The 11134-nt window shown below is 35.9% G+C and overlaps 1 protein-coding gene across 1 annotated transcript in view; it reads right to left on the bottom strand.

The window, feature by feature from the left end:
* Window positions 1-637: 637 nt before the first annotated feature.
* Window positions 638-11134, bottom strand: part of LOC101692992 (N-deacetylase and N-sulfotransferase 4) — a 138733-nt gene continuing 128236 nt past the window's right edge. Inside the window, exons 9-12 of the mRNA XM_004748022.2 lie at window positions 9565-9735; window positions 8514-8623; window positions 4755-4857; window positions 638-1776 (exon numbers count right to left, since the gene is read on the bottom strand). Of these exons, the coding sequence (XP_004748079.2) occupies window positions 1657-1776; window positions 4755-4857; window positions 8514-8623; window positions 9565-9735 (504 nt within the window). The 3' untranslated portion in view covers window positions 638-1656. The remainder of the gene's footprint in view (window positions 1777-4754; window positions 4858-8513; window positions 8624-9564; window positions 9736-11134) is intronic.

Genomic DNA, 11134 nt, shown 5'->3' with positions numbered 1-11134 from the left:
ACAAACACAAAGTTGAATTCTGGAATAAAATATGTGAAAATTCCTGATTCTCTTTCAGATTTGATTTCATCTGGTTGCTTTAAATAACAACAGCAACAACAAAAACCGAACAACAACAACAAAAAAACAAGGATCTTCAGTTTCCTTTAAAGATATTGAATTATGTTAAGCATAATTTCTCAAATTACAGGAAAAATACTATTATTTATAGCCTGTAGCAAAATTACTCTGGAGGAAGGATGGATTGACAGGTAATGTTACCCAAGCGTTTGATTTACTGTTCTCTCGAAATTTTACCCTCATGTATCACCCTGAAAAGATTAACCAAGCCTTAATATATCTTCATTGAAAAATGGGACAAAAGTTCAACCAGCATGAAAATAACCTCCAAAAGGAGAGGAACCTAAAGCTCTAAGACACTTCTCTAGAAAGTAATTGTTGGGTAGCATGGCTGAGAACTAGGGTTTAGGTTAGAGAATTAATAATGTTCAAAGAGGTAAGTTTTAGACTATATATATATATATATATATATACACACACACATATATATGCAAACATATATATATATATACACACATATATATATTTAAATAGGCATCAAAAACCATAATCTTCTGCAATAGTATATATACTGGCATATATAAAAGTCCATGCTTTAAAATGATTGACATAATGCCATATAGAAGGCACAAGTGCCCCACTCTACCTGTAAGCCCATGTTGATGTTTTCATTCCATATCTTATCAATAAAAATTTTTTCTCCCATAAATAGTGAAAAAAACTTATAAATACTACATCACTGTAAATGTGGAGATACCTAGATTACTAGTATGGTAGAGTTATAAACCCATGGAAAGATGTCATTATACATACTAGTTAATACTATACAGATTATGCATTCTCACTCTTTTACCCCCAAATCTCTGATAGATTTTGTTGGACCCATATTGCAGAATTCACTGAGAATGGATTGCCCTGCCAGAGAAAATAGTATTATCAGTGAATGTGGAAACTTTCCTTCTATAAAAGGAAAACAGACGGCAAACACAGGAGGCCACAACTTTACAACTTCCCTAGCAAGTCAAGGAAATCCATAAAGAGGAGTAACAGAGGAAAATATGTGGGCTAAATATGATAAATAATAACTGCTCAAAATAAGAGTATTGGATCATAGGATTGCTTTTCACAACAAAAGGAAATTGTTTTTAAATTAGCAAAGAGAAAATGTAAGCCCTTAAATTCAGATATTGGGTTCCTGCTACCTTCATTTTCAGATATCTCTGTCTTTATATTTTCCTCAAGATTCTCATTTGTCACTTGCATATAATTAGGATTCTCGGTTTTATGTAGAATTTCTGAAACCTTGTGGTAAATAGAGGAACTGGGCTGTGTTATGATCCCCACACTTGAAACTGGATAATGCCACAAAACCCCACATTACTTCCTACAAGCTCACACAGGGATGGATGCTAGTAATTGCCAATGCGTGCATATATATATAACAGTTTTCATTTTATGAAAAAGATAGAAGGAAATTTATTCAACAGTCCTCTGTTGACAATCACAAGTGCAGTAGAAGAGTAAAAGATGTGGGGTTTGCTTTTCTATTTAACAGTAAAAGGAAGCATCCTTCGAGCTTTGTTCTTGTCTCCAGTGCTATCTCACTTTCTGCAGCTCCTGTCTCAGCCAGGATGGCAGAGGCTGCCCCAGTCTGTGTAGCAGTTTGGACAGTTCCACGTTGTGATCTCGGTAGTAATTAGAGAGGAACGTTCTAGACTGGAAAGCAAAAAGGAAAAAAAAAAAAAAAACCAAACTTGAAGGAGGTTATTAGTTCATTAAACATAATTATGCAATCTACATTTCTTAAGAAATTCTATTACAATACAGGTGTCTATAAAATATGCATTTTTTTGTATTTTTCCCTAGATATCACTCATAAGTATCTTTTGGAAAGATTTGGCAGAACTGCAGCTATAAAATAAAAATACTTCCAGCTATATCTTTCCTGGCTTACATACCACAGAGGCACTTATTTGTTGCGGTATTGGTCAAGTCTATGCGGGGGAAGAAGTTAATGAGAGGAAATGGCACTAAAGAAGAATGAGGTAGGGACCTGAAGTGGTACCAAATCTACAAAAGTGAGCTAGGAAAAAACCAGACAGTTCCTTCAAAATTGGTCACTTTGTGTGAAATTGGGCTATAGTATAAAAAGTGAACACAAATAACCATAAAAGCTGAAATTCATGATTAAAGAAATAACTTATAACTCTGCAAAAATATTTTCTATGTTCAGGACAAAAATTGATGCATTTATTTAAAAAATTTTCATTATTTATTTGAGACCGAGAGAGTAAAAGAGAGCATGAGAAGGGAGAAGGTCAGAGGGGGAAGCGGACTCTCCATGGAGCTGGGAGCCCAATGCAGGACTCGATCCCAGGACTCCGGGATCATGACCTGAGCCAAAGGCAGTCGCTTAACCAATGAGCCACCCAGGTGTCCTAAAAAATGGATGCTTTTAAAGCAAGAGATTTTGCTTCCAAAATATTATAAGATCTCATTATAAAAATCATTATAATGAACTTCCTTATGATTCTTAAATTCCTAGGCAAGCTGGAATCATTGGCCCTTATTAGATGAATAGGTTAAAAAACGCTCAAATATATCAGTAGTCTTACTTTATGTAAACAGAAAATTTAAAATTGGGTTTTCTCTCAGGATGTCACTTACCTCATATTATACCCCAATACACGTTGTTTTGTGCCTCTGACTACTAGTTTATAATATAGTTGAGAAGACTTTTCCTTGTGGAATAGGAGCAGTGGCTCAAACCCTGTTTTCAGTCTGGTCAAAGTTACAACATCTCACTTTAGTCCTTTCTAATATTTTAACATAAATGAGTCTCTTTCTTTGTAAAACTCCCTTGGCAACTTTTGTGCACACTGTGGAAATGGACTTAAGACAATTACATTTCATCTTGTACCCTCCACCAGGTATTTCATTACATTTCTTCCTTTAAACCAGACTGTAAACACTTCAAAGTCTGGATAAGATGTTTATAGAAGTAGTGAGAACATTACACTGATTTCCTGGCAGATTAAAGTGATTTCTGAAACTCTTTGGAAATTATTGAGTTCAAAGGTATAGTTTGAGGACTTTCTGGTACTTCTATTTCCATAGTAACACCTGAATCACTTCCATCCTCCCTTTGCCACCTTGCTTTGGGAGAGATCCTCGTTATATCTGGCTCAACTGATGGCTAACTGGATTTCCAACCTTAGACTACCTCTTCACACCATCACTTCTTCTTCTTTTTTTTTTTTAAAGCTCTTATTCATTTGTCAGAGACAGAGCACAAGCAGGGGGGGCAGCAGGCAGAGGGAGAGGGAGAAGCAGACTCCCTGCTGAGCAGGGGAGTTCAATGTGGGACTCCATCCCAGGACCCTGGGATCATGATCTGAGCCAAGGACAGATGCTTAATGGACTGAGACACCCAGGTGTCAAGTACCATCACTTTTATTAAGAATTTTTTTTCCTGTTTTTGTAGTTTGTCATTGTTTTATGTATCTTATTATAAATCAATGACAGTAACTAATTTAGTCTCCTATAATATATCCTAGTTCATAATTGTTTTATCCTGTATCCTCTCTGTGGTATTGTGGTTTATGATATAAAATATGCCTGGTTTTTGCTCCCTTTTCTGGCACAGAGCTCCTAAAATCTTTGGAATTTGCTAAATGAAAGAGTTAAAAAGTTATCTTTTGTTATGTTAATCAAGTGGGTCCTGGACCCCAACTGGATGGGAGCTGGTTGCTAGGAGAAAATCCTGTGATTAGAAGGTTGGAACTTTAAGTCTACCCTGCTGACCTTGGAGGAAAGAGGTGTTGGGGAATTGAATCAATTGCTATTTACCAATGATTTAATCAGTTATGTCTCTGTAATGAAACATCCAATAAAAACCTGGAAAGGATTGGGGAACATGTGGAGACTGAGGGAGAGTGGCTCACTCAGGGAGGACTTTCTCCTATGGACTTGTCCATAGGACTTGTCCTATGCATCCCTTCCATCTGGCCATTTCGGAGTTATATCCCTTTATGATTAACATGTGATCTAGTAAGTAATGTTTCTGTGAGTTCTGTGAGTCACTGTAGTAAATGAATTGAACCCAGGAAGAAGGTTGTTGGAACTTTCAATCTATAGCTGGTTGGTTGGTCAAAAACACAGGCTTATGACTGGCATCTGAAGTTTGGGGTGGGGAGAGACAGTCTTATGGAACTGAGCCCTCACCTGTGGGATCTCATGCCCTCTCAGGATAGATATTGTCAGAACTGAATTGGACACCCAGCTGGTATCTGAGCACTGACTGGAGAAACTTCCCCACCCACAGGTTGGCTCTCCATTGCTTACCTCAGTACCCATGCATGTTACAGGCATGATACATACTTAATATATAATAATAATGTATATATATTTTATCCAAAATTACTTACTTAGTAAACAATTCATTTAAGTACTTTACACGTTTGGAAAATAGTTACTATTCAGTAATATTTATGTTTCAACTGCATCCTAAGGGCAAACAATTCCTATGGATATCTATCAATTATTGATCTCTTTCAGCCTACCTACATCCTAAATATATAACACATTGATAACAAAGAAAGAGAAGAAAAAGGAAGCAAACATATTGTCCCTTATTTTGAAACAACTGTATGCACAAAGTTTTACCAGAGTATTTCATATTAGGAAAATATTACCTCTGGATCCATGGGTGGATATTTTCGGCCTTTGCTCTTTCCAAGACATTTGGTCTTTCCTCCTTCCAGTAGTTGACACCAAAAGCCCTTTTGGGGATCAAACCTACAAAAGATCAAACATATACATGATCGTAAAAATGTAATGATTATAAATTGTATACAGAATTTTTTAAAAAAGATTTTATTTACTTATTTGACAGAGACACACAGAGAGAGGAAACATGAAGCGGGAAGTGGGAGAGGGAGAAGCAGGCTTCTTGCCCAGCAGGGAGCCAGATGGAGCTGGATCCCAGGACCCTGGGATCATGACCTGAGTCGAAGGGAGATGCTTAATGACTGAGCCACCCAGGTGCCCCGCATACAGAATTTTGAATAAGAGAGCCCCACCAATTGGATAAAGAAAATGGACTTCAGTATGCCCATTGTTACAATTTAATTCAGTTCTATAAATATTCATTGAATTTATTTAAAGTCTAGTGAGACTTAACGAACTATATGTTATTATATATTTTCGACTATTTCTACGGAATGAAAAAAAAACCTGTAAATCCTCAATCTTAGATTGAAATTATTAACTTAAGCTTCATACTTTACCTATTCATCTATAAAAGATCAAGGACCTATAATCAAAACTGCAACCCATATACACAGGAATTTTGAAATATTTATTTAGTTATTAGTATGATCTCCCTGTCAAAATATGTTAACAGATTTCTTTGAAATCATTCAATAGTATATATTAAAGTGACTGAATTTAATGTAAGTATAGTTTTGTGAATATAAACATGAGTTAGAGTTTCTAATTTGGAAGAATGCTATGGTTTCAAGTTCAAAATGTTTATACTTTTTAAGGAGGAAATTAAAATTGTAAAATTGAATTTATTACATTTTTTTCAGACAACATGAGGCACAGGCCATGGAAGAGGTGAGTGGAAGATTAGACAACTCTTCATTTATTTTGCTGAAGGCAAATGACCCTATGGGATAATTTAGGTCTTTATACTTTTAAGGAAAATTCTAATGGTTTGTTCCTATGGCTGCACAAAGTTACAAAAGAAAGGATGTGTGTCCTAATTATTTAAACTCAGATATATAAGCACTTTTGTTTAGGACTAACAAGATAGGAAAATGGAAGAATAAACCAAATAAGAAGAGAAATTTTAAATTTATTGCTATGGGACTTGCTGCATACATAAAACATCGAAAAGGTTTGCATTTTTGTTGCTCAGCAGATGTTTTAGGAGGATGAGGCATAATTGACTGGGATGTAAAGTTAATTAGTTGCAGAATATTTTGTTGCCCTGGGCCCATTCCTGTAATACCAGTGCACCTGCAATTTGCCTCTGCACATATGTGAACTCATTTAGGGGGAGAGGGAAGTTTTCTTCACAGTTCCCTGCCCAACCTATTATTAGAGACCTGATCCTTGCAATCCAGGTTGTCCTAGTACATGTTATCAATTAAAATTAAATACATCACTGGTTAAATGGTTAAAAGGAAGACAGAGTCATTTCCAAACTGGACTTTTCAATCTGCTCCTTGCCTATCACAGTCCTTTCTCTAGTTTTCATTAATTTCCCAAGAGGAAAAACAATTCAGCATGCTTTGCAAAATGAGATGGGGAAGTCGACATAACTGTGCCCCTGAACAGTATTTTCTGCCTCAGGATGAGAATATTTAACTGCATTAAGGTAAAATACAATTCTGGCAACAAAGCCAAGATATTTATACCCACGCTGAGAGCATCTCCTTTGCTCTCAGGTGTGTAGAGATCCCAGGATGGGCTGCCATCTCTCCCTGTCTCCACAGCAGCTGTTGTGAGGCAGAATGTAATACAACTTGAGGAAGAAGAGCCATATTGAAAATCATGCTTTTAGACAGTGTTATAACCTTGACTCCACATTATTTTGCAGTCCTGGTTTCATCAATTGCATTGATGTTATATGCTCTAACAGAGGGCATTTGCTTTTTCTAAGTTATATGAATTCATTGTTTTATGGCTTTATTTTAGTAGATGTGGAATTGCAAAATGAAGATGCAAAGCCTTTCTCAAATAACTGTTGGACAACTTTGAGACAACGAATTGGTTGCCACATGACTTCTTTTATTACACTGAGCATCACCAAAGTTATTAATTTTTGTGATGTGAGACATATTAAAAACCATAATTCTGCACTTGTTTGTAATCTCTTCTTGAAAAGTATGATTTTGCAGGTTTATTGAACCATAAGTAACTATTTGTAGTAAACAAGATAGAACCATTCCCTAAACTACTGCAGGGAGACAGGGGAAGACACAGTAACATCGATAATATTAATGTAAAATGTATTCTAGGGAGCTTTGTCTACTTAATCAACAGGGGCCTGCCTTGTATTGTTGTTATTTCCATGTGTGGGTAAAAACTTCATTAGGGTTGTTTGAGTGGATAAGGAACAACCCAATCTTATTACTGCTTTTCCTGTCCTTCCATTACCCTCTCTAATTGTCTAATTGCTGATTCTAATCTGCTGTGAACTGGGAAATTATATAATCAGGTTTGTTAGAATTTTGTCTAAAATTTAATAGGCTTTGTATCAGACCTTGTGAGGGAATTAAGTATATACCTTTTTAAAATGTGTTTTGGCTCCTTGGAGGTTTTACTTGTTTATTTTGCTTCTTTACATTTTCCCCATCTTTAGTTACCCAAGTATATAGTTTTATTTTTCTAAGATGATTGCTAGAACATCTCCCCTTCCAAATTCTTTTCTGCAGCATGCTCTTGCCCCTCCCCATCGAAAGGGGGAGGCCCATTGCTGTCTCTGTGGATTTGTACTGGCTTTAGCGACTTGGTTGTAATCAATAAAATGAGATGAAAATGATGCTGTGCGACTTGCAAGACTAGGTCAGAGAAAGCTATAGCTGTGCTGGATCACACTTCCTCCACATATCACTCCCTTTCAGAACATGGCCAGACACTCAAAAAGCCACATGAAGAGGTCTCATCCCATTGAGCTTAGGCTTTGAGCCCTCCCAGTCCAAGAGCCAGAGATCTGAGAGAAGCGAAGATGGCTCCAGAAGATTGCAGTCTCCAGACGTTTGATTCATACCCAGATAGTCATATTTTCCCCAGGTTTTATGAGTAGAAGTAAGCAGTTCTGGGTGTGCCTTGTCTGGATTCCCAGCCCCTAGATTCTATAAGCGTAATAAAATGGCTGTGGTAATTAATGCTGGTGGGTTTGGGGATGGTTTGTCATGCAACAATAGATAACTGGAACGTTATATGTGACTACCTGTTGGTTATCCATAATTTAGTAAGTACAAAGTAAAATACGAATTTATCCTTTTCCCAATTCTGCCCCCAATACTGGTCACTTTCACAGAGTTAAGGATGGGAGTCAGCATTTCTAGCCTGGAATTACTTGGGGTGAGAGACTGTATTTTTTTTTTTCACCATTGTAACTTCAATTTCTAGGACAATTTTTGCAGAGTAGGTGTAAAAAATTTACTTAACCAAACTTATATTGGTGAAAAAGCCCACCAAGAAGGGGGTTTGTGATAAAAAAAAAATGCCTATAGGATTGCACTTTATAAAATAAAGTATTTGTGGTATTCAAAAGGAAGACACTACATGAATAATGAGGATACTCCTTTGACTGCTTTTGAGTAGCATAATGATGTATAAATTCATAGCTAGTATTAATGATGCTATACACACACCTACCAGTGATAATTTATGATGGCAAATAATGGAAATGAAATCAAGCATGAGAATAGACTCACGTTAGTGCTTCAGAGTAATTATAATGAGGTGTAACTCCCAGAAACTTCTGGACTTCATCCATCACAGTAGCTGGGTCAGATCTCAGCTGTTGTCCATCAATAATTAGCAACTATAAAGTCAAAAATAGTCACTTTGTGAAGAACAAAACTAAATTAAGTAGACTGAGCTGCCTCACTTGACCTGGTATAACATTAATCAATTAGGTCAGTGTGAATAGGAAGAAAATATGCATTACTTAAGATACATTTTAATGTTTACTATTCTTGTGTCCTTCCAAATAAATAACAATCAAAGTTTGCCATTGGCATTGCTTATAACCCTTAAATAACCTGATTGTAAATCAGAAATAAACACAGATACGCTCCTGATTTAGTAGTTCAGTAGAAACTCAATTTTCCATCTGTCATGTAGTCAGATAATTATCCAGTCTACGGAATCCCATGAGCTAACCTTGGAGTCAAAGATTTAGGAATGGCATAGATAAAAATTACTCATCTGCTCTCCTTATTAGCCATGACAAAGAACTCAGCTTTTAGTCATGACCTGATCTGGAGTAAGAATATAAACAATATGGACGTTTCCTCAAATCCTTACCTCTTATTTGATCCTGCATTCCTGGAGCTGTTACAGCATTCTCCATTTTGACAGTCTGATGCATGACCTCCTTTTTCCTTTCTAAGAGCCCTAGAGGACAGATGTCAGACTATCTGCATGGGGTGTTCCATAAAGGTATTGTCTAAATGGCTATTCTGTGAGTAGTTGAGTTACTGTTTATGAATCACGCGATGTCTCCTGTGTGAGGACTCAACACTTTGAGACCAGCTACTACCCAAAAGAAAATCCCAAGAAATATGTTTCACAACCACCTAACATTTTAATACTATTATTGGCATTAAAATGTAAAAATCCACATGTCTTCTTTAGGTATGATTGTCTCATTATAAACCGTTATCTGTGGCAATGTTATTTCTCATTTTCTGTTTGTCAAGTGCAATAAAGCCAATAAAGCCAAGGTATGTTAGACAGAAGAAATTAATTTTAAGACCTTACCTGAGAAGTAGCAAAGTAAGTTAGCCATCTTTCTATGTGGACCGCATACCATCCAGGTACTAAGCATCTCCTTTGTAAAGCTTTTAGGTCAGATGGGGCCCAATGTCCGGTTGTGATAACTTCGTAGAAATTAAACCTCAGGGCAGCTGGATCTTCATGTGATCGTTGGTGCTTTAACAAGAAAGTCAATTTTACAATTGGTGTTCTTTATGCATGCATGGGTATGTGTGCGTGTTTGTGTTTGATGTATGCATGTGCATGTATCTTTTATTTCCAAAAAGTAATGAAAATGGTAAACTAATTTTAGAATGAAAAAATAAAGTGCATATATATTAAAATCCAGGCAATGACATATTGCTTATTTAAAATCCAGGCAATGATATATTGCTTATTTAAAGTATAAGCCTTCTGTGTATATCGAGTAGTAGGCACATAAGCCTGTGCTTGTCTTCACGTCTAAAATGTTTACATACAAAGAAAGAGAAGAATATAGGATTTTCATCATGGGTTTAAGTAAAAGTGAATAGAAGAGATTCAGATCAGCAAGAGCAGGTTTATAGATTATTCTGCTCGTTGTCTAACCACAGCTATTCCTACAGGTCCTAACACTTCTGCAATACCTTTGTGTGGCAGATGTTATGAGCATAGGGAAAGTGGATGTATAGTCCTAATACTTGTTTAGGTGTCATAAAGATGTTGATGTTGCCCAAAGTCCTTTCCTTTTGCTTTCCCAGGAATTTTCATCTATCCATGCTAATTTTCAAGTACTGAGCCATTATTAATTTTCAGTACCAAATCCTCTGAATCTTTCTTATCAAACCATCATTAGTCAAGCTCAAGAGCCCCATACAATAAGAGGTGAATTTAGCAGTCAATACAATTTCATAAGCACTCAGCAAACTCCTTACCAGAACAACAACAACAACAAAACGGTTATAGATTCTGGAGATAAAACGATATAAGCAAAATGTAATCTCTATCTTCAAAGAATTAAAAATTTTCTATGGGAGGCAATAGATTAAAAGACTATAATCAAGTCAGATATTTGACTAGAGTTATATATATTGTTGTGGTAGCCAGACGAATAAGTGATCAATTCTGAATGAAAGATGAAGGGATGTTTTAAGTGGTTGAAAATTTTGAGCTAAAATGTAATAACAGATTTTTATAATTAAAAAAAAATAAACATAGAAACTGAGAGAGAACTTGATCCCTTAAGTTTGAGTGAAAGTGTTGAGTTGTGGAATGGATGAACTGATTTTGCAAGATATCTAAAGTTTAACATAAAGAAAATTAACTACAGAATGAGGACAGGAGTGTATTAGGACTTGATACAATTGTGTAATAGCAGGTCATCTATGTTAGTTAGAAATAAAATTATAAAAGTAAAGATGAGCAAGAAGTGGTTAAACAGTAACCAGTGAGTGGTAGTTTGGTGGAATAAAACTTTTGAAGGTCTCTCATTATTATATATTTATTGACATTCTTATATGCATATGCATTATGCTGAATACACAGAGACTACCTAATACATTGAATTAATACAATGTGTAGAAACTACATAACTTGA

This window comes from Mustela putorius, unplaced genomic scaffold, assembly GCF_011764305.1.
Source record: "Mustela putorius furo isolate JIRA1106 unplaced genomic scaffold, ASM1176430v1.1 tig00000868_pilon_pilon_pilon, whole genome shotgun sequence".
NCBI lineage: Eukaryota > Metazoa > Chordata > Mammalia > Carnivora > Mustelidae > Mustela > Mustela putorius.
This window is presented reverse-complemented; position numbering and strand designations above follow the sequence as displayed.